General features: G+C 38.5%; 1 protein-coding gene across 1 annotated transcript; it reads right to left on the bottom strand.

The window, feature by feature from the left end:
- Positions 1 to 2,078: 2,078 nt before the first annotated feature.
- On the bottom strand, positions 2,079 to 8,961 carry COL10A1 (collagen, type X, alpha 1). Its single transcript, XM_010180669.1, has 2 exons — positions 8,823 to 8,961; positions 2,079 to 4,229 (listed from the first exon to the last, which is right to left on the bottom strand). The coding sequence occupies exons 1-2, from the start codon at positions 8,959 to 8,961 to the stop codon at positions 2,335 to 2,337; spliced, it is 2,034 nt and encodes a 677-aa protein (XP_010178971.1). The 3' UTR covers positions 2,079 to 2,334.
- Between the last annotated feature and the right edge of the window lie 15,365 nt (positions 8,962 to 24,326).

Raw genomic sequence — 24,326 nt, 5'->3', positions numbered from 1 at the left:
AAAAATATGACCCGGAGGTACTAACCTGTAGTTATTTGAAGTCCTATGTGCTCATTTGAGGAATGAAGACATGTAAGGTCAAAACCCGATTTAAAGTGGATGAACGATAAGGATTGGTGGTCCCTGCTTTTAAGGATACTGTCTATGCCCAGTTTCTTGTGCAGAGACTAGTTAATTGGCGTGACAGGATGGTAATGTACTGTTGAGCATCAAGCATCTCCAACAGTTTTAAACATGTGCTTTGACATACATTTCAGATGTGAAGCAGTTAACCAGAAACTTTACAACTACTGAGCAGTATTTTCCAGCTCCAGTACTCAGTCTCTCTATTTGTTTCTGTAACAAAAGTGCCAGACTGGTTGAATGTACTGGCAGCAGCACATGCTATGTTCAAATACTGGAAAGTGCAGTTGAACTAATGCAAGTGACTGCATAGGAAAACAGTTTTAGTGCAAAAAAGAGATAATTCTTAGAAGATCTGTAATTAATATTTGGCCTAAACTAGGAAGGTAGGAAAGTTAGGGAGAGACAGTTCAGACTCCAGTGACTTGAGTTTTATTTTGGCTTGAAGAAAACTGTTGCAGGATTGCTACTTATAAAACTGTGGTACTGTCCACTGTATTATATCCATACAAAAATTTGTGTGTGATATTTACAATAGTAGTACCAGTTTGCTTGCCTCAGTCTGCTTGGCTGCTAAAATAAACAGATCTCATGTTACACTCTAGTTAAGTACTCATTATTTTACCAAAGTATAGCCTAAGCCACAGGCTTCCTTATCCAGCAACACTTAAAGGGTGAAAAAAACACTTCTGCAAAGTTACTTTTTGGTAGTTCTTTACAGTTTCCAAAACATTACGTAGTTTTGCTAATAGTGGATCAACCTAAAGGCGTCCTCAATTTTCTTATTAGTCAATTTTTCATTAGGTAGGAAACAGCTGATTTCAAATGTACACAATATAGCAAGCCTCAGGTTCTGCTTTTATGAAGAAACGGTGATATTACAAAACTTTTAAACACGGGCCTACATACTTATAGTTCAAGTGATTAAAAACTTGTTCAAGAAAAGCTAAAAGTAATAGTTTAAGAGTTGATAAGGTTTTAATGTAATTATACTTTTAAAGCACGTGAATGTTAACCTTCACTGGAATAAATGTGTGATAAAACTGCTATGGTTTGATATTTTATGAACACTACTTTTACTAAGCTGTCTTACTTTATACCATTAACTTCATACTGCCGTAACAGATTAATGTAATGTCTAACGTTTGTGAGACATGAGTGTATGTAGGTATGGTAAATAGGATTATGTTTACTGACTAATAATGTCATCATCTGATACATCTACCATTCAAGTAAAATATAGTTCCAAAAGTGGTGTGTTTTAAAGGCATGAACTCTTCAGGGAAAAACAGTGCAAAGATTGTCTCCAGTTTTGGGGTGGTAAAGCTGTTTTGATTTTGTGTACATCGTGTTTGTGGCAATGTGCTCTTAACTTCTGGATTTCATGATAGTTGTTTGACTGTACTCAGAACATTGTAGTTTTACAGAATTTTAGAAGCTTAAAGAACTAGTTTGGTGCTGCAGATTACAAAATGTGCATCAAGCAATGCTGAGTGGATTTCTAGGCTTCAAATCTGGTTGCTTTTTCATATTGTGAAAGTCTTAGATCTTCAGCAGCAGGTAATAAATTATAAATCTACCTTTCTCCAAGGTAGTTATTCATTAATAGGAAAAGTGGAACTAAATTAAAACTGTGGCGTGATATGTGCTGTGTTAGAGTTGTGTTTTCTTTACTCCTGTAAAAAAAGCTTAAAGATGAAGCTGTCAGACAGCAGACTAATGTTTCTGAAGCATATTGTCCAGCTGTTGTGATGACTGTGCTGTATCTGTTACAGTTTACTTTGAATAATATCTTCAGTTAATTCAAGTATAGTGAAATACGATCTGGAGTCCTGGAATGGCTACTTTATATGATAATGAGAAGTGTTAGCTAGAGATTCAGATTTATTTTTTCTTAAGAATTTTTTTAAAAACTTTTTTGTAAGAAATATTAAAAAAAGAGAGAGACTGGTACATTATATTAATTCATAAAATTTTAATGTTGCATTCAGTTGAACAATTGATCACTTTAAACAAATTTCTTATGACAATTCTCTAAAAACATACAATATTATTCTACTAGGTTTGAACCAATCTCTTCCACCTTCTCACTCCCTCTTTCATTTTTATTGCAAAATTTAAGTTGCATGACCTGCTAATGGCGAGACAGGTCAGTGCCCCATTGAAATGGTCTGAGGGAGTGAGTGTCAGGACAGTGTGAGGGGGATGTTTTTACATATGAGCAAATAGAAAACCTGAGAAAGAAGAGTGAACATACTCAGAGGAATAGAGACCATTGGATTCTGAATTGGGTAGCTGGAGCCATACTTGATCGTTCTCCATGAGATCGATGACAGCACTGCCAGAAGCCTGGTCAAGGTATCCTTTCTTGTACTCATCGTATGTGTACATGATTGGGGAACCATTTTTGTAGAGTGCAACCCAAACGTTTGTTCCTTTTGCATGTACATGGTAGGAGAAATAGTACAGTCCAGGGATCCTGCAGGTGAAGATCCCTGTTCTGGGGTCATAGTGTTGCTGCCTATTGTACAAGATTTTATCGAATTTGATGGGGACTGTTGCCCCAGGGTAGGCTTTTGAGAGGATAACACTGAAAGCAGACACTGGCATCCCTGTAAGAGCTTGGTTCACTCCTCCTTTCACAAACGACATTCCTGATAGCTCCCGAGATTCTCCTGCTTTAACATAGCTTTCAGGCATCTGTGGGATTACGGCTTGGCCAGGGGGACCAGGAGGACCTGGAGGGCCTGGCAAGCCAGGCTCTCCAGTGCTGCCTTTAGGCCCGGGGGGTCCAGGTGGTCCCATGGGTCCGCTTAAGCCTTTTGTAGCAATACCTGCTGGGCCTGGCAGTCCTGGTGCTCCTGGCTCACCTTTCGCACCTGGGGCTCCTGGCAGGCCAGGGGGGCCAATGGGACCTCTGATCCCAGGTATTCCTGAAGGCCCTCTAGGGCCCGGCTCACCATTGATCCCTGGCACTCCCTTAGCTCCTTGTGGACCCATTGGACCAGGCAAGCCAGGTAGCCCAGCATGGCCAGTGTCGCCTTTTGGACCTGGGAAACCTGGCTGTCCCTTAGGACCGGCAAGACCCTGCTCACCTGGGTATCCTGGTTTTCCCTCTAATCCTGGTTGACCTCGTTCACCCTTGGCTCCTGGGAATCCTGGGGGTCCTGCAGGGCCCATGTCACCTTTGGGTCCAGGTAGGCCGTTCTCACCAGGCAAGCCTTTGAGTCCTGGAGGGCCCATATTCCCTGGTGGCCCAGCAGGCCCTGGTTCTCCTGGCACACCAGCTGGGCCTTGGTCTCCTTTAGGTCCTGGGAGGCCAGGAGAACCTTCAGGCCCTCTGTGACCCTTCATCCCTGGCAATCCTGGCTTTCCAAATCCTGGAAGACCTGGGGATCCAGGCAAGCCAGCGGGTCCAGGGTGTCCTTTGGGTCCAGGGATACCTGCTGCTCCTGGTGGTCCCATTGGCCCAGGTTTGCCAATACCAGCTTCTCCAGGTTCTCCAGGGGGACCCTGAGGACCTGGGATACCAGCTGCTCCAGGTGCACCTGGTAAACCTCTGTCACCTTTCATACCTGGCTGACCTGGAAGACCATTTTCACCAGGCTTTCCTATTCCAGCAGGGCCAGGAAGGCCCCGGGGTCCCTGTGGGCCTGGAAGACCCCTGTTACCTGGGCGGCCTGGAATGCCAAATCCATTTTCTCCCTTTTGCCCATTTATACCAGGGATACCTGGCTCTCCTTTTTCGCCGGGGAGGCCCCTCGGCCCTTGAGCTCCTGGAGGTCCTTGTGGTCCTGGCTTGCCAGGAGCAGACAGTCCTGCGGGGCCGGGAGTGCCAGGAGGTCCTTGTGGCCCTCTTGCGCCTGGAAGCCCAACAGGTCCGGCTTCTCCTTTCTCACCGTTCGGTCCTCTGTCTCCTGGCTTTCCTGGTAGACCTGGCATGCCTGGCTTTCCAACTGCAGAGAATCCAGGTGGTCCTGGGGGACCAGGGGGGCCTTGGGGACCAGGACTTCCAAACCCTGGCTTTCCTGCAGGACCTGGTTGTCCTCTTGGTCCAGTGGGGCCTGGGGGACCAGGGGGTCCTTGTTCACCCCTTATCTGCACACCTGGGAGAGAGAGGAAACCAGGTCAACCAGGGCAGCTATAATGTAATATATAATAATAATGTATATATTTGCAAACTTGTAGCACTGTGGTAAATTGTGTGAAGGGTTAACTTAACCTGAACCTCATTGAAGTCAAGTTTCTAATACTGTGTTTGGTCACTGAGAACCTGACTTTCAGAGCAAAAGTGTCTCAGAGCTCTTATGTGAATAAGTAATAAGTGCAAATGTGTTGGAGTTGTGCTGTGAGCTACATGGCCTCTAGAAATGTTTTTGGCTTCAATACCTTGAGGGTCATCAGAGAGTTTAAAAGATGTTGTGCAGGTAGATGCAAACTATTAAGGAAAAAAACCCAAAAGGTAACTCATTTAGCAAGTCAGCAGACTTGCATCTTGATGAATGAAACCAGCAAAAGCTTCCTGTGCAGGTGTAACAACTTTTCTGAAACTACTTGGTTCTACATTTTAATAGTGAGCTTTTTGGCCTTTTCTCTCCCATTTCCAAAAGTGGGCCATAGATCTGTTGGGTTTTTTTGGTAAACATATGAATGTTACATTTTCAAATAAGTCTTAGAGTTGTGTTTGTCATAGAAATTTCACACAGTGGCAAGGTCACAACTGATAATTCATCTTACTGCAGTCAGAATTCTGGCATTGTTTTGTTTGTTTTGTTTTGTTTTAAATTATTTCATTTTCTTAGTTATTAAAACAGCAGATGGAGCCACTTAACCAAATGTCACAGACAAATAAACAAACAAGCTCACTATTTCATTTTCTGTGCACTTTGAGAGAGCGTGCAACTTCAGATTGGAATTAGGCTACTGATTTGTAGGACATTAGATACGATTAACATGGATATTGTGAGACCACTTCAATAGTTTGCAGCAACTGGCAGTGTTATAGAACAGGCTACCATACCTATGATAAATGTTAATTTAAGAAGTATTTTAAAAAGAAAAGGGCCTGGATTCTGCTTTTTATAATAGCAACATATTCTGTTTGATGCTTATTTGGAAAAGGTTGATAATTGATCAAAACTTAGATCAGGTGAAATTTGCAAAGAGAGCAGTGTGTGTGTATATGTGTGTTATGAAAGTGCATGCAATTACTGTTCTGCTGTCTTTTAGATAATAAATTGCTTTTCCCAATCTGTGGCTAGTCTTGATGAACCAAAACTGAGATGGAGGAAGAAAACTAGTCTTCTACATACTGTATTTTAAAAAATGATAGAGATGTGTATATGAGACATATTTGATTCTGGTTTCGTATTGGATCTGCAAGATTACCTTCTTCCTATACTACCAAGGAAATTGTTCTTATCTGCCAATTGTAAAGAGTGCATTTTCTTTTTTGCTGATGCATAAAATCAGCACAGATGAATATCACCTTATTTTTGCATACCTTCCTATCTCATCCTTCTTAAGGCAATAAAGAGGAAGATAGTTGTTAAAATCCTATACATAGAAAGAAAGCAATGCCTGTGATTTATTGACAACCTGAAAATGCAGACATATCCTTCTCTGCTGCGAAGGCGTCTGGAATCTGTGAGTACCAGTGACAAGTCTGGTGCAGTCTTTGATATCATACTGATATTGTTGGATTTCTTACTACTGAACTCCCAAATTCACTAGGGTGCAATTGCAAGTTGGTTTTCTTGTTATATAGGAGACATAAGATACAGGAAATTTTAAGGATTACATCATATGAAAAAATAATTTTGAAAAGGCTTAAGCATGTCAGAATTAACACATACCCTGTAGTAGAAGTGGCATGTAAATCTTCTTTACACATTACACATTTTCACTTCACCACAGGTAAGAGCTGCCAGCAGAGAAAACAGCTTACTCGACTGGAGGGCTCAGAATTTATTCCATAGGTGCTATGTGTGGATAGAACTTCAAAAACTATCTGTTCACATCAGAGAACACAGGCAGGTCAGATCAAAGCCTCAGTACAAAACAGGTTCCTGAGCTAGTGCTGTTTCAGTTGTAAACCATTAGGGGAAAAATATGAACAGGTTTTTACATCAACTGCATTGAATCCAAAACCAAGTATTTATGTGGGTACTTTAGCAGAAGACAACAGTGACAACAGCCAGGGCTGCTTCTTCATAACCATAACTCGAGCTATGTGCAGGGCTACCAAATGTATTTTGTTCATTAGTACTCAGAGCAAGTTTAATTTCTGCCGGGGGGCGACATTCATGTTATTCAGCTGTGTTTAAGTAACATGCAGTTATTGCACTTGATCTATTTTTTTTTTTCCGGTGGCAAATTGCATCAGACTTTAGCTTCAAAATGCTTCTCTTACTTTTTATGATGTTTTTGATGCATCGTCATATCAGTTCACAAAGTGCAGTTGCTGCCTTTTTGCCTAAGATGCTGAAGGCTTTGCCAGTGTTCATGTTATAGATGTTTTCTGTGAGAAGCTATATTGTTTCAAAGTTGTACTGCTTTTAGATTTAAATGTCTGGTAATTGTGTTGTCTAGAGACAATGGTAAGTCCTCTGAGGAAAGGACAGCTGAATGCATTAATGAAGTAGGATTTTTACCAGGAAAATCAAAGTAGTGCTTGGCTACTCTTTTGTATGTGTTGGCACATGTCTTGATGCAAAATTGGTTTATGCTCTCTGAGTAGAGTCAGACCCTACTTATGTATTGAACTAAGTATGAAGACTTTACCATAATGTGCAATAATGGCTTATTTAACCATTACTGAACAGTCAGACTTAAGTCAGTGATTATTTTCAACTAGCACTTTTCAAAGATTTCAAGCCAAAGAGCTACTGGTTTAAAAGTTATGTCAAGGTGTATTTAAAAAATGGTAATACTAAACACATACAGTAAAGAAAAGTATATTCTGACTGGAGAACTGTCAAGAACAAGATTTTTAAAACGGTTAAAACAATTTTACCAAATTAAATTAAAGTTTTAATAGGGTGTAATTGCCAACAGAAATTGTATGACCTATTACATGTTGTCCTTAATCACCAGTTTGAGTCCATACTGAAATTGTAATTCCAGGCTGCTTTTTGCCAAGGCTGGGGGGCAGAGAGGGGGAAAAGTTAATTTGTTGGTAACTACATCTCCAGAAGCCAATGTTTGGTGGCCAAATGGGAAAAGTAAGCTATCATAAAAAGCTTGCCATATGCTCCTTGAGCTACTTGCATATGGAAGAACTCATTAGACAGTACAGTTAAATGAATTTGGTTCTGTTGTCTCCTGTTTTATTCTTCCATGGTCATCTCAGCCTAGAAAGGGTGATCTCTAACAGTCCACCCTCTTTAGACTCTTCTAAAAATGCTCTATAGGGTGCTTGTTTTCCAGACTGCAGAATAGCAGAGGTTTTCCAGTCCTCTATTTTGATGCTTTTTCCCCATAGGAAGATTTGTCAAGCAGTTTTGAGTGAGTGTTTCCGAGTGTTTTCTTTAGAGGGGAAAAATAGGAGGAGGAGAAGAGAAGTAAGTGAAGTATGGTAGAGGATAGCCAAGTAAATATTATACTTCACTTTAGTATAATATAAATATGTAAATGATTCTGAATAAACTCATGGAAATACACTATGAAAAGTTAATGAGGGGAGAGGGAGGAAATGCAACTGTAATACAGTGGGGATTCCAGTTAGTAAGTCCTCAGAGTAGCTGTTTATGTGCAAGTACCTAAATCCAATCCGAGAGTGCTAGTAGGATTCTAGAAAGTCCTTGTGCTGAAGGCAAGGGATGAAACTGTGACAGTATTTTGGTACAGCCCAGAAGGGCAGTTTGGAGGGTAAGTTTCCCAGCCATGCTGCTTTCACTTGGTTCTTACTGCAGAGCATTCTTGGACCTTGTGGGCTTGAGCTGGTTAGGGAGAGACCAGGGCCACACCTTTGGACTTGATGTGTGCTACTCATGGGCATCCAGTCCATAGGATCAGAGTTAGAGCTATTCTGAGACAAAACCTCCTAAATGATGGTAATGTGGATGCTGTGTCCTGAGCAGCAACTATTCGGCTCTACAGATCTACTTCTCTTGTGCTAGTCTATTTTCTAATGCAGGTATAACCAAAAATGTCCTTTTTCTGGTGAAGAGAAGCTTATTTGCAAATCCTATTTTCCGAATCCCTCATTCAGTTTCCTAATTTCTGTCCAAGTATGGTTATTACAATTAAAAGTGGATGGGATTTAGCAAAAGTGAAAGCTATTATGAATAGCCTGTTGCCGTTTGAAGTAAAATAATGTTCTCGGAGGGGAATCTTCCTTTACAAGGAAGATTCATTTCTCGTAATTTTAGTGATGATAATTTTGTTTAGAGACTACTGATCATCCTTTGGGGGTCAATTCATCAAATAAAACCAGCACCTAGGAAGTCAGAAGTTTTGATTTCAAGATTTTTTTAAAAAAGCTTTGGCCTAAGCATGGCAAAATAATACAGAACTCATAGTTTCAGATACTAAGTATAGCCACCCCTTTGACTTGTAAGGACAGAGAGGATGTTCAGAAGTAAGATAACCTGTTTGTCAACACTGAATACCAATAGTATAAACAAAGAGCTTTTGTTCATATATTGACTCACTAGGAATGATTGTGTTAGTTTATTATCAAAAAATAATAAACTTACCTTGACTCTTTACATTGAATGGCAGAAAATGTGGCCCTTTGATGCTGGATTGTTTCTGGTATCGCTCAGAAAAATATCCATCACTACCATGGACAATGTTCAGACAAAACAGCAGCAGTAAGGATATTTGTAAATGCATGTTTCCAAATCCGTTCTGTGTTAGAAAGGGGAGAAAAAGTTTGTTATAAGGAAAAGCTGTTCAGTTCTGTTTCTTGTGCATGAATAAATGAGTTTTATTAAAGCGCTGGTATTAAAAGTAACATTATTTTGTGCTCACTTCCTCCTGCTTTCAGTAGTTCTGAAAAATCCTCTAAGAAAAAGGGAATCATTATTGCTATCACTTTGAATGAGAGAGCTCTTGTATGTATAGCTTAGAGGCAAGTGTCTTGCCCTAAGGAAGAGGATAATTTTAACTGGATGCCAGCCTATTTAGAACACTGTCTTCAGAAACACTGATTATTTTCCTGTTTACCTCCAAAAGTAGGTTCATGAGTTGCATATTACAGAAGTCCTGAAATGAAGAAAGGTTTCCAGTAGAAATATGCAGATACTCTACTATATCCTTATTGCCTCTGTCTAATGCTATAGCAGATGAAGCATGAAGTCCTGGCTCCTTCAGCACCAGTGGTAAAAATCTCACATTGCCTTGCTTGAAACCAGGCTTTTCTCTGTAGCTTTTCAGATAGCCCCAGTGGCAGTAAGGATGCTATCACTGGCCCTTAAATATCAACCCCTTTCCCTCCCCAGCCAGAAAACATGTGTACTGTAGAAGTTACCTTCAAAACCAGATAGAATGAAATGAAATCATAACATACCAAAATGTTGTGGAGCTCCAATGCAGAGTAGTAGAGCAGTGAATCCTCCTCTCTTGAGGAGTTGCTCTGCCACTGGTGAGTGAGCAGAAGCTGATGATTTCAAGTGTCACCCTTGAGTATTTATATGATTTTCTCCCTAGTTGGGTGACTGCTGGGCATAAGCTCCTCCCAGAAATCAGTAAGCAGTAATTATCTGTGTGTATATGTGTATTTTTTAGGGGTGGGGGAACCTATTTTGAGCAGTCTTCCTAGGTCCTGTTAAGTGGGTCTTTTGTTTTTTTTCTTCTTCTTCTTTTGGAATTCCTATTGTTGATGAAATTGTATTGCTCCCAGTTAGTATTCTCCAAAATTTTACAATCCCTGTTTTTAGAACTGAGAAAGATAACATTGGAAAAGTCATGAACTTGTAAGTAAGGTTGGTAATTCTTAAGTGCTTCAGCTGGATTTCTCTGTAAATGTTTTAAGGAAATAACTATACATTTTGAAATTTGCTGAGCTGTTACTTTCAGAGGTAACCCCACTAGAGTCTATAGAGACTACTTATGTGAGTAATTGTTCATTGGGATACTACTGGAGAACGTACAGTCAATTAAGATGTTAATAAGGGAGTTTTGTGAGAACCTGAAGATTACTTCTAAGCAGTTGGTTTTTTAGGAGATTGTTATCTTCACATAACATTTGTAGACTTGTGTTTTGATGCTGGAGGTACAGTGTATATGGTGTATTCTGCAAGTAATGTTTCTATATTATGAATTTTTGAAATGCAAGCTTAACTTACACAATGAAAACTTAATTGTGTCTAGTTGTAACAAGTGTATTAAAATCCATACTGCTTAAATTTGCAAGTGTTATACAGGCTGATGTATGGAGCTGGTGAAGCCTTTTTGAGCTTTTCTGCATTTAGCAGTTAACTTTTTTTTTAAGGTTTGTTCAGTCAAATGCAGTTATTGCTGTACCTTTACTAGATGCATGTTTTTCCTATTAAATGGTTTCAGGTTAGTAAATTTAAACTACTGCTGTTTTACTTTTGGTGGATCAAACTTAATTGCAGTTTATCTCTATTTTCGTTTTTTTATTCTTCAGATTATAAACTGGCTTTAGCTGTTAAGAAAATTTGCTGAAGTAATCTTGCTTAATATATACTGTATCCACACATTGTGACTTCTTTTTTTGAATATATCATGGAATCTTAGTGTTTTAGCATTACTTTGATTAGTGTTCAGTACTAAACAGGCAGTAATTTTCAGTCCTTGAATTGTGTGTGACTCTGAAACATCATTTAAAATCAAAGGGCGAAATAAGAGAGGAAAAAAAACCCAAGCCTTTCTCATTTAGGATGAAACTGTTAACTGAATATATATTACACTTTGCTTTTATCTAACATTGTCAGCAAAAATACTTACATATAAACTATCAAATATTACCCTTTGCCGATTGCAGGCTTCTTTGATGTTGTTATGCGGTATTCAATCTTGAAGGAGTTTGATTTTTTGAATGTGTCTGAAATTCTTTGTTTTGCTTGCACCAAAAATTAGTGGAAAACCAAAGATAAATTATGTCTGTGTAGCTACTAAAGGAAGCTGAGTATGTGCTACAAGTTACTGTCCTGGTGAAGTGAGAATGTATTTATTTTTCAAGTTAATTTATACCAATTGTGGAGGATGGTTGGGGAGCCTTTTGATGAGGTACGTGCAGTATCTATGCAGAAGAACATGTACGCACCCATATCCTAATACCAATTACAGAAATACTGTAATCAGGCAATGGTACTAGCATGTTATATTATAGGAATACTAATACATAACCTGAGTTACTGTCAGTTCTCATGCATGGTAGGTATAGAAGGGACACCTGTTACCATTCCAACCAAAAGATTGAGCTGGTGGCCCTGAACTGTGCGACTGTCCTGTGGAATGACAGGTTATCGTGCGCTGAATTTTACCTGCTTTGTGTCTTTGTTTAACTCCACACTCTTAAAGTCACTACTTTTTTTGGCTTTTATGTATTATGGCAAATATCCTAGAACACAAGTTACTGTACTGAAAGAGACCAATGGACCATCAAGTCTGTTCTGCTTACAATTGTGCTAATACTTTTGCTAACTAGAGGGCTGTGTTAAAGTTGTGATTTAAAGACTGTTGCAGTAATTTATTGAATGTATTGTCGAGCAGTTCTTTTACTCTATTCTTCTTCCTAGCCATCCTCTAAACAACACCATGTTCCATTTTTGTAAATAAACCCTTTCCGCTGCAGAGGTCTTGAGACTGAAGCCTGCTTTCCCCATTAAGCTTACTTGTCCAATCTGGTCAGTGTTTTTCAGAGAATGTTTCTGTGTCTGAGAGGGCATTTCTACTTCCTCTATGTGCACTCAGGTTTGTTTTTTTTAATATTTTGAAGAAGGAAGCTCTGTCTTCAAGTTGTTAGTGTACCTTGTCAAGTTGCTTCATTTAAAAATCATTCTCTCTAAATTCAAATGAGAATTCAGTCATCCACTTTTGACAGAGGCAGCAAATGTATGGGCATAAAGTTTATTTCCTCTCTGAAAAAATACAACTCCGGCACCTTTTTTTGGTTCACATAAATCCAGAAATAGCTTTTGATTTTTAAAACATTTAAATATACAGTCCTTAGGGGGAAGTGTGGTTGTTGCTAATTTGACAGTATTTGGTTAAGAAAGTTAAGAACAGCAGGCGACAGTTTTATGCACACAGAGTTTCATGCTAATTTCTAGCCTAATTCATAAATACCCCCAAAGCAGGAGCACTTACATTACAAAAGCACCAATAATGTACACTGATATTTGCCCAGCAGCCTCACTTCCTGCCTTGGCTCCTTCTGGACAGGAAGGTGAATAATGTCTGTGTGTCCCTGCATAAATAGGGATGATTGTGGGCCAAAAGGTATATACAGGCAACCCCCTTGTCCTTCTGTTTAACTTGAGCTCCACCCTATTGTGCTATCTTATGCTACTTCTTTGGTTTGAGGTTTTGTTTTTTGTGGGTAAGGGAAATTGAGGTAGAATTGGAGTTCACTGCTTTTGTATGTTTTCCTTGTTGCTGTGGATATTTCCTATTGGCAGAGCACTAACGCACATTTAGCTCTAAGGATGCATATGAAAGGTAGGCTTCAGTATATATTTGCATGTGCAAAAATACATGTAGTAGACATACTTGTATATACATATTTACAGTAGCCGCACATTTTAAACAAGAAAGGTTATTTGCACACCTGTTTTTAGAGTATAAACATTGAGATGCTTTTGTATTATAGTTACACTTTTAGAAAGCTGTCTTTGCTCACAAACGAAGATGTCTTCACTCCCTCCTATCCCACTACTGTTATAGTCAGGAGTAACATTTGATTCGTTGCACCACTCCAGAACTTACTTTTTAGTTATGCACTGGCTGCTTCTTCCTGTGTACAGGTAACCATGATAGATGTAATGGCAATGTAATAGATTAAGTCCTAAGCTTAACTGAAATACAAAGACTCAAAATAGAGTTTCTCTGGACTGTATGAAGTAGGTACTGATATCGCAGAGTCTTTAATGCAATTCACAGCAGTCTGCAGTGTTTAATCATATTTGCTGGCTGAATGTTCAGTTTGTTGTTAAATGTTGTTGGAAAGTATGCACTCACACGTGCTTTCCAAAACCCCTTGTTGCTTCAGTGTCGTACTCCCACAGAGTCAGTAAACACACGTGCATAAGTAACATGGACATGACACCATGATTTGGGAAATGAGAACTGGCTTTCACCACAATACTGCAAGGTACTCAGAGTGTGACATGAGTGAGTCCCTCAGTAAGCGACTGCTTACAAGGAAGACGTGTAAGTGAAGAATTTATCTTAATTAAGCAGAAATTGTAATAAAACAAGCAACTACTCCCTGTCACATGCCCCATCTCCCCCTCTCCTATCCCTCCCCCCAAAAAAGGAAAGAGGAGAAACAAAACTACGAGAAAGTGTATAATTACTATTTATGTTAAAATGGTACTCAAGGAACCTGGGGGAGTTGTTTGCTACTTTTGTTTGGCTAATCTCAGCTTTGAAGAAAGAGACAGGAATGTGTTGGTGGGAGATTTTCCTGTAGTTTAAAAAGTAGTCTGAAATATTTCTGATGTTGTCGATTCCAATTTTGTTATCTGCCTGAGATAAACTTTGAAGATTCTACCCTACACTGGGACAAGTTTTCCTCTATTAAAGTGCTTATGGTAGCTGCCATTTTGCAATGAACTCTAATAGTCTGCAGCACCATCTCTGGTGAAGCAATTCTCCAGTCTTAAGTTCTCAAAGAAAGGCGCTTAAGAATTTCTAAGAGAAGCCATGATATTAAAGGAGTAATTGGGTTTTCTTGTTTGTGGTGCATTTTATGACACTCTGGAAATTCCTAAATCATCTCAACTCCATGGTTTAAAACCATCCTCTCTTCCATCACGTAATGCTGAGAGCGTTTGCGTGCTCCCTTGATAGCAGCCAGGTAAGCCCTCAATGGGAGTGCAGAGGAACAAAGTGTTCCACTGCACCTTTCTTAATGGGGAAAATTAATACAGATGTTTTTCAGCTTCTTACTGCTCACAGTCTAATGTACCCAAATAAATAAGCAGGAAAATCTGTGAATTCATTAGCTCTGGGTAGACTGAAGGGGTTTGGGGTGGTTGTTTTGGGTTTTTGTTTTGATGTTGTTGTTTCTTTGTTTTGTTTTGTAAGCGTTATTACTTTGTGTTTATAAAGAGGGTATTTTCAGTTCCAGCACTAGCCGCTTGGACTGTATGGGACTAGAAAACATCTTGGTGAAGAAAATGTTTACCTTGCTAATTGCAAAATAAATAAGATTTCTTTGGCGTTTCAGAATGCATGTCATCTCTTGTAATTAATAGGTGCTTACTGAGGTAACCTGCAAGGTTGTGCAGTCCTATCCATATTCATGCTTTGAGATACAATAAACAATTCTCTCTTCAAACAAACAAACCAAAAGAAACTTCGTTATTCCTGCAGTCCTGTATTAGTCTTTTTATAGATTTAAAACCCTTGTACTTCTAACATTCATAATTGTGGTTGAATAAATGTCCTACTTTCAAGTAGTAATGGAAAGATGGTCTATGTTTATTCTAGCACTGCAAAAATGACTGCTGACCAGTTTGTTCTGTTCAGCTCAGGTAACTGTTGATCACAAGAACTCTATTTAATATAGCAGTGTATTTTAATAGATGACACCCAATTAAATATTTATAGTTGTATTTGACTCAGTTAGCTTGCAGAGGCACTGAATAACTATGCTGAAGCCTCAGGAAAAGATGTGTTCCACATAGCTTATAGAGAAAGCTTTGAGACTGACATGAATTTCTGATTATACATTCCTCGGAGTCGGAGAGTATATTGATTAATGCTTTTTAACAACACTACATTGTTTGTGACCCCATTTCATTATGCTTTCATAAAGATAATCTTCATCCATCTTAGAGAATTTTTGATACTGGAGTAAAACATACCAAACAGAAGTACTGCTGTTACGAAAGGTGTTTTCCAGTACCTTGGGTGTGCTGCTGGCCTGACCTTATTCCTTCCTCATTTTTATTCCTTCTTCCCCTGCCTCTAAAGGGAAAAACAAGTGTTGATCAAATTAATGCATTAAGTTGAAACTCCTATCAGTTGTGTGACTGTAAATGAAAACTGATCAGTTTTCAAGATACTGAAAACATAAAGCTGTTTTTATGTATTTATGTTCATTCTATCTCCCACAAATGCATTTCTGATTAAGTAGTATAAATGTTTTTATATTTAGAGTTTGGATTTTCACTACAGTTGTTCAAAAATTTAAACATGCAGGTGATGGCTGGACTTAAGAGTATTTCTGCTTGAGAGGAAGAACAGAAATACTCAGTTAACTTAGTTCACAATTTAGGAAGAAAAACCCCAAACTTTCAAAGGGCCTGACAACTGAATAGCCTAAGCAGATATGAAAATTTGACTTTGGATCTGAGGAGGGGGTTCCACAAAACTCTTTATTTCTAGAACTACTTAAGCATAGCCAGGTAAAGAGGTTTCCAGTTCCTTTTACCTGGAGATGCTCATTTTCAGCCATCTGCCTGGTGTTGACTTTACTCTCGGTTGTGTCAGTGCCGTGTTTTATGAAGCTTTTCTGTAAGCTGAATTAAAAAGGATTTGATTTGGACTAAAATGCAATCAAACTTTCCTGGGAGTGATGGAAGGATGAAAGCTTGTTTTCTGTAGGTTCAGATAATTTCACAGGATGTCCTAAGTTATTTTAAACACCTGAAATATATAAGTGGTCCTTAAAGATTACTGCAATTGTCTTTTCTTTTTTAGTATGTTCCTGAGGTTCCTGGTGTTCTGTTTTTAAAACCTGGTATGTAATAGAAAGAGCATTCACATAAAAATACAAAAATACTAAATAGACATATTTTCCAGGGGGGTCATATTTTTATATTTTCTTTAATTCATGCTCAATTTTTCTCTGTTAGTGGAGTATTTAATATCTTGTTCTACCTCTGTGCCTGCTAGACTCAAGGTTTCTTTCAGACTCCCCTGGACCACAGTGGATAAAGTGGAAGCCGTGGTAAAAGAAGGGTGGGAACCACCCCTTCTTTCCCAAAGGTGAAAAAGTTCAATACCTGGTCCCTCAGGTATTCCATAATTAGGGGAATCTTCCAAATAGTTGCTGAAAAATAGGTGTAACTGAGCTGCTTTTTCAAGTGCACCCTCTGGAGCAGGTAGTCAGCCTGCTGAATAGTCTCATTCATTGACCTTACTACCTGCTGTGGTTTGGACAATTGGCACAGAGTTGTTTTTAAACATGAATGTTTAAAAACAGTTGCCAAAAGTGGTGGTGGGGGGAATTCAGACTTTTACAGCCAGAACAAATAGAAGTTGTCTGAGTTCACTTTAAAACGAAGAGATTTGTTTGGGTTTTTTTGTCTGGTATTTTAATTATTGCTGTTTCCTTTTCATTTATTTAGATTGAAGCTTAGGAAAGTTCTGTTGATGTGTGCATACAGGCTTTCTATACTCTCTCCCTTATGCAAAATAAGCTTGAGTCCATGGAGCCTAATTATTCCTGATGATTATTAATAGGATTATCTTTAGTTTCGCTTAGCTGAGTTTGGATTTTTACAAGCATTATATTGTCATAAAGTAGAGTCATAATTACCTCCTTGTAATAAAGTTCTAATGAAGTGGCAGCTTTTATTATTACAGAAAATGCATCAGGGCTGCAAAGATTTATAGGTGACACTTACTGTATTACCTGACACAAATCCACAAGCTTCAATGTTTCTTGCATTTCATGGGAAGATGAAAACATCAATGTGAAGGGTGATTTTTTTTTTTTTAAAGTACTTTACCCAGTAGGTTCTCACATTCAAAGTTTTGAGGCTTGAAAGATGGTTATATAGAAGTGGTTCGTATGTGGAGCAGGTAAATACTTTCCAAACTACTGATACAAAAAATATCTGGATACCAGGGAAGGACAGGGATTCCTGAACTCATGACAGACAACCTGACCAAACTGACAGCTTGTTTCCAGTGGTGATACTTTCAGACTATGCTGTTACTGTGGTAAATGGTGGAAAAATAAAACCAAAAATTGAACTCCTGCTGGAGGTAATGTTAGATGACTTCTGCACCCACTGATGGTGAGAGGTAAGCAAGGATCTCCAGAGTTAATCGATAAGAACCTGATGTATTTCTGCTGCATACAGAAGTAAAAGTGGGCAACTTTGCAAGCAAAAATTAAGTGCTTTGAAATTGTGAGTGTGTTTCTCTTGGATGTAGATGTGCAAGTTCCACCAAAGCCATTAAACCTCTGGACATTCACAGTATATTGACTGTACTTTTGACTTTGTAATTGTCACAACTTAAGAATATAGCTATGGAAAGGTAATGGCTGCCTGCATTATATGTTCTTAAATACTGTAATGTGAATGTGTTTAAGCATTAATTGATTTACTATAGATCAGAGAAGATGAGAGGCAGGCAACTGAATTCTCAAGTGCCAGGTCCCCATCTGATTCATAAACAAATGAGCCATTTTCTTCTGTGTGATCTGTAATTAATAGCCAGTTTTTGCTCCTGAAACAGTTCTTTTGGCAGTTGCTGAGCCAAGGATGTAGATAAAGTTTCTGGGAGTCCTAAGCAAGGAGAAGGCTGCTCTGCTGTCAGCAGCTGCTGCCAATGGCATATGCTACAGCAGGAGACTAATACCAGATTTCAAGGAAGATTTCTGACATACTGGTATTCCTAGAGGTCTGGAAGAAGTCTTCCACCAATCTGGAATAACCAGGATAACAGTAGGATCTTGAAATGAGGGTGAGAGTCATATAGGATAGGAAATGGGATGTGAAAGGAAGATCTGTGTCACATAGTCAGGATTGCGATGTGGAGGCTGAATTTTATGGTTATCTCATGCAACATCTTTCTTGAGGAATACTTGTAGAACCTGTGGGCTTCTTTAGTAACAAAAGAAGAGGAAGGAGGACAGTGCAGTTCCTAGTCCTCAGCTCTTCTGATTTCTGATCAGACTTTAATGAAATGGGGAAGATGTCCTAGCAGTTCACCGTACTAGGTGAACGTGAGCTTCTGTAATACACAAATTCAAGAGAAATAAATGATGTTTGTGTACAGTTGTTTTGGAAATTAAACCGCCTTAAATGTAGGTGCCTTAACCTGAACCTGAACCCAGCCTGTCTGGCTGCATACAGGCTGTTGAACTTTAGTGCTTTACTTCTCAATCTGGCTACAACCTGTGTTGAGCTGCTACAAAACCAGAGGAAAAGGCAGGGTAGATGTGTTGTGGTTCGCTTGCACTGTCGTGGGAATGGGCATCTTCTACAAATAGTTTGTGATTATGCACTGTGCATTTGCATCTTAGTCATACTCATGGGATGTACTCGTTTTGCTATATGTTATACTGTTGTTACTGAGGTTTTGAGCGTGGAACTGCTATAGTTTCATTTCATTTTATTCTCACTACTGAATGGATTTGGTAGGTCTTTGCAGCACTTGAAAGTCAACTTTAGAAAACCTTTGGCAAAGGAAGTCTGTTGTCCAAATTGCATCAGTTCTACGTTTGTGTTTAGAGCTTTAAAACAGTATTTTTTAAAACTGCACTTTGCCTGGGTGGGGAATATATCTAATCATTGAAGCTATACAATTGAAATATAAGGGAGAGAGTCAATCAAGATCTGTAGTCAACATCTACTCCAGGTATCTTGAAGTTCTTTACAGGTTCACCTCGGACAGAAATGAAGAGGGGTATAACTTAAACAAGTGGCTGTCTTCCCTAGCACATATTCTAGACTATTCAAATGGTGCAAAGATTTGGCCAACCACAAGCTGTGGATTCCAGTTTGAGAGCTAGTATAACTACTTATCTGCAGAGGAAAAAGATATCATATAGTGATTGGGAGGGCTTTTTAACGTGCAGAAAATAAAGGAGGATGTATGTAAACCCTTAAAGTTCTGAGACAGCTTGCCATGTTACTCTAAATTAATTTTCAATGAAAAAAGTGTAAAATGTGAGAAGCTAGGTCTAGTATGAATACTGTTACTTGATATGATATCTACATTTTGCCTGATACATTTTATTCATGCTAGTTTTATCACATCATTTATCATTAAATCTAGTAGAGTGAATTCAATATTGCCTTATTGCCTTTGCATGGTTTATCCAAGTAGTATCTGGTTATCTGATTCTGCACTAGAAACAAGACATAATTCTGTCTTTATATTTGCAATCTCATTCTGCATGCTAGCTATTCTTTTTTAAAGGTACTTTATACTTCTTGGATAAGTGAGTAGTTGACCAGAATTAGATTTAGATGCATTAAAATCTAAAAGGATCCTTATATACAGAAGGTCCATCTGCAAATTCAGTAGAAGTTACAGGAATGCAATTTGGAATTTTGTTTTTGGGCTGACACTCTGTCATTTACCAGCTTGAAATATTTTTATATAAAACTGAGCATCTTTAAACACTCTGTTTTTTTTCAGAACCTAAACGTAACGCTGTCAGTTGAAATATCAGGTCACCAAGAATGCATGTTAGGTCATTCAGAGAGAGCTCATTGTTTCAGAAAATAGACCTCCTGTGTCTATAGACCTATGGTGGGATGTATTTGCTTACTTACATATTAGTAAGTAAAAGTAAAATTAACATTGCTAGCATATTTTCCTCCTGGTTCCTTTTTATACCTGTCTAAATCCAGGTCTTTGCTGGTATGTTCTGTGTACATAAATTGTATTGGGTTTCAGAGCTGGATTCCACCTTGGGCTGCACTGATGACCGCAGGATGTTTATGTGAACTATGCTAAGTTTCTGGCAGGCTTTCCCCTCTGAGGCCTTCATGCAGGACTCTGTCCCTGAGACACTCATCTCATTTAGAACAGTTTTTTTTGTTTGTTTGTTCACCAATAGTTTGCAGGTACTTTAAAGGAAAATATATTTAGGCTAGTCATGTAGGGAGTGGCAGCACTACTGGGAACCTGAGAGCTGGCAGGAGCATGAGCAGAATTTCTTTGATATGTGAAATCTTTGGACAATTCTAAAAAATTATTTAATAGTAGTATAGAATTTTTCCGGTTTCTAGGGATCAAAAATGCCAAATAAAGATAAGACAAACTTTTGCATTGACAAAGGAAGAGCTATTTTAAAAACATAATGGGAGTAATGGATGTGGTTTTGTCATGTTCTTTCTAAAACTACTTTGGAATGTTAGGATTTTATCATCTTTTAGAAGCAGAAAAAGACCTTACTATAAAGTTTCATATTCTCTAAGAAAACAATCTGTGTTTTCCAGAGAATTTGCTTAGAAGCTGTCAAGATGATATTAAGTATGAATCTCTCAGTAAGGGCTAAATGGTCTCATGGGAACTCAGGATCTCGGTCTTCTGAAAATGAAAAGACAAAAACAATCACAGAGGTAAAGGATCAGAATATATTTCGGTTAAGAGTTGACTTCTGCAACTTCAAGAGTAGAAAGCAAGTTTTCATTTCAATATTTCTAAGCTATCCTTCTCCTGAAAGGTAGTGTGGGCTGCACTACCATCTGGCTGCTCTGATGAAAAACTGCCGCGGGCCCTGGGCATAGCCTCTCTCCTGCGTTGGTAGTATCCTGTCCTTGGGGTCCTTCATTCCTAGATTACCTGAAGGACCGGTATGACACCTCAGGTGCATAGATGCACGTGCTTCTTTTGTGTCTAATAGCTGCAGGTAGTTATTTTGAATACTTACATGCATACTTACATGCATACAACTGCAAAAAAGTGATAGAAGTGATTGTTAACAAGATTACATTTTGTGTTTGGCGTTATTTTACGGCCTGCATCTAAAGCATGTTTTTTTCTCAGTTATACTTTTGTTCAGGAATGGACTGTAGGGCTGTCCAAGTCTCAACAAAACAACTTATCATCAAGGACTGGTGGCATCTAGTTACTTTTAATATGACTGCACAGTGGCCTGTGAAGTCAAATATTCATTTTTTTGGCAGTGGGGTCTGCAGTGGTTTCTGCAAACATGGATCAGGCCTCTGATTTTTTTTAAAGATTATGTATGGCCCAAATCTGTGTTTAACATAAAATAAATTTATAAGCAGAGTGTACGAACTTAGTTCTGAGTTTCTGCAGTCAAGCTTTTGGCCCATCAAAACTTTACTAGCTCCTTGTTACCCCTATAGTGTACCACTTTCCTCTACTTCCACGTTCATACTATGGGCCTTGAAGACACATAAGAAGCATCTCAAATTTCTGTTCTTGTGCTTGGAGGACAAAGCAGATGCCGTTATATTCTGCTACTGCTTCTTCCACAGGAAACAGTCTGTTTCTTTCAGAGAGTGGTCCACTAAGCGACTAAGTAGGTGTGAGGTCTCAGGAGCTGAATGTATAGACAGACTCTGGAGTATTTAGCTGCCAAACTCTAATAAGTCTTTGTTGTGCAAACACAATTTGAAATGTGTGATAATTGTTTAGAATTTCATGGCAGTGGCAAAATGGATATTTTCACATTATACTAATATGTGACAAATTCCAAACCTGTGGAAAGAATGAAGAACTTAAAGTTGCGTTGCCAGATGCGTGTACAGAACTAGGATAGAGACTTTTTCTTCCTCGTGTATTTATTAAAGAATGGACAAACAGTTTAAAAAATATATCTTTCTGAAAGGCTGACGTATAAGAAATTGGAGTTGGAATGGTGAAAATTTGGCAATGTTTTATATTGTGTGAAAACCTAATCTTGAGGAAACCTCACACTTCCCAGTAGAGATGAAGCAAATTGTGTTATAACATCAGGTGATTATTTTAATGTTACACTCTTTTCTCTTATGCTTTTACAATTCAGGGCACCATTTTTTTTGTTTTGAGGAAAGCTACTTTCAGAGTCTTTATTTTTGTTACTATTAAAGACATGATATTTAATATTTTTATTAAAAGCTGTTTAATCAACAAAAACCGGTGTTGAAAGTGCTATGTACTAAGACTAAAGTACTATGAATGAAAATAAAATATTCACAGGAGGAAAAAAAAACCAAAAATGCAAATGTTTCATATGTGTCCTTTTATAATTCTATAATTTAAAGCATGATCACTTGTTTTCTCTGCATTCTCTCTCCTTACTGATATTTGCCTTCCACTGAGAACTTCTTCCCAAACAGTTCCTAAGAGTAAGAAACTAGTGCTTTGGAAGAGTTTAAATTCACAAGTACACCAGCTTCAGACTTGCCATCTCTTCCCACTGGGATTTCTTCTCTTCTTTATCCCAAATCATTTATCAAGTTTGCATCTGGAGAAGCTTTTAGAGATGGGTATTGCAGTGTTCTGGCTCTTTTTGAAGAACAGTGTTTTTTACTTTTGAAGTATAAAAAACAGCAGCAAAATTGGTAAGAACCGGATTTTAAAATTTTGTTTTCCCAAGGTCTGGCATGTGTTTTCTTTAGCCTAGTACAGAATGTTTGTTCTGAATTTTAGTTATTGTCCTTCAGTATGAGGACCTGCAAATGCTTTCTGTATTCTCTGTTTTGAAACTGATTGGACTATTAATCTTGTATCCTCCTATCTATATGTATATCAGAATAAACTGGAGAGGAGTATAAATATGGTTAGGAAAATATCAGTATATCATTTGGGGTGCATCCCTTTGGGGAGGTGGGATTTTAAGATGCTTTTTGGACACAGGTTGGTCATTACAGCATGTAAGTACAGAGAGAGGATTAGACTTTTAAAGCTCTGCACACATGCGTAGGTAATCACTCTTTGGCTTCACCTCTCAAAGTAATCAGAATATAACAGAGTCTTTTTTCTGTGATTATTTTTTGGGGATTTGATTTTGTTTTTCTTTGCCCTTTGTTTTCCCCTGGATATTGTGGTTAGGCAGGTATTGAGGATTTTCATGAGTATAGACCTCCAGCTTTTCTTAGGGTCTTCATGCCAGGAACCTTGGATGCCAATGGCACATATAGATATATATACACATGTATGTACATATATGACCACTGTTGTTTCAATGACAGTTGCTAAAATTATAAATAAAAGTATAGATTATCATAAATTGGTGTGCTTGGTTCATACTGTTGTCTTTTCGTTTACTTAGACATAACCCACAGGTCCAATGAAGTCATGGTGCTCATGTGGATTAAATGCAGCACTTTCAGGAAGTTTTGTTTCATAGGTAAGCTGAATTGCAGATTCTCTCTCGGAGGTCTTGGGATTACTGTGTGCTGCAATCATCTGGGAAGCCTCAGTTGTCAGGCAGGATCTGTAATTTGGAAAATTAGGGCTGTTTTACCTCCACTTCCAGTCACGAGGTGGGAGAGTACAGCAGCATGGGAGCCACTTCAAGAGCTGGAGTTGTTGCTGCTCAGCAATAAATGGTAGAAGCAGAAGAAAAGTGAAAGAGAAAATCAACTCTGGTTTGGTCAGGTTATGAGAAGGTAAGAAAAGAGGGCATGCTGACAGAATTTTTAGCCCCATACTCACAAGAATAAATTCACTGTGTAGGTGTTAATCAATTTCTCTGAAAGCTGTAGTTGTCAATTTTGAAAACTGGGGATTAGTTTCTACTGGAGAATATAACACTGAAAGGGATTTAAGTGTGGTTATTGCAAAGAGTGCTGTCTCAGATTGGTACAACTGATCCTTTAAAAAACTGCCGCCTTTCTTAGGCACCACACATTTTGACTTAAGTTTTGTAGGTGCTTGAAGTACTCACATAATTACCTTCGTCTAGACAGTGAGACATTGAAGCCCATACCCCAGGTAGCCACAGTCCTAAGTGATGGAGGTAGGTTTCACTTTTATAGAAGCAACTAATTGCTGTCCTCAGATGGGGCTAGAGATAAGATTTCAGATGCATGCCTTTCTCCAAGTGTCTGACTGAGGCATTCTGGCACTCAATATACTGACAGTTATAAATCCATCCTTAAGTGTCTCACTCAGTCCATTATTTAGCAAACTGCAGTACTCAATGCTCTGTAATGCCTGCATCTCTTTATCTGGCCCTTAGTGCCCACTGATGGTGAATGGCATCTGCTCCCTGTAGGCAGAACCACCCAAAAGGACAAAATCATGGCAGGTGCTGTACACATTTTAGGCCTAAAATGCAGTGGTAAGTAAATACATTGATGGAGAAGGATGAGATCACACAGCTGACCACATTTGTATTATAGTTAATATTTAGA

The sequence above is a fragment of the Mesitornis unicolor genome, unplaced genomic scaffold (genome assembly GCF_000695765.1).
Source record: "Mesitornis unicolor isolate BGI_N332 unplaced genomic scaffold, ASM69576v1 scaffold35193, whole genome shotgun sequence".
In the NCBI taxonomy this organism is placed as follows: domain Eukaryota; kingdom Metazoa; phylum Chordata; class Aves; order Mesitornithiformes; family Mesitornithidae; genus Mesitornis; species Mesitornis unicolor.
The sequence above is the reverse complement of the archived record's forward strand: the minus strand, read 5'-3'. Positions and strand labels throughout refer to the sequence as shown.

Coding starts and splice junctions, on each gene's coding strand:
- COL10A1 (XM_010180669.1), bottom strand. CDS start 8,961: ATGCATTTACAAATATCCTTACTGCTGCTGTTTTGTCTGAACATTGTC. Junction 4,230..8,822: donor ATTCAATGTAAAGAGTCAAG/GTAAGTTTATTA, acceptor TCTCTCTCCCAG/GTGTGCAGATAAGGGGTGAA.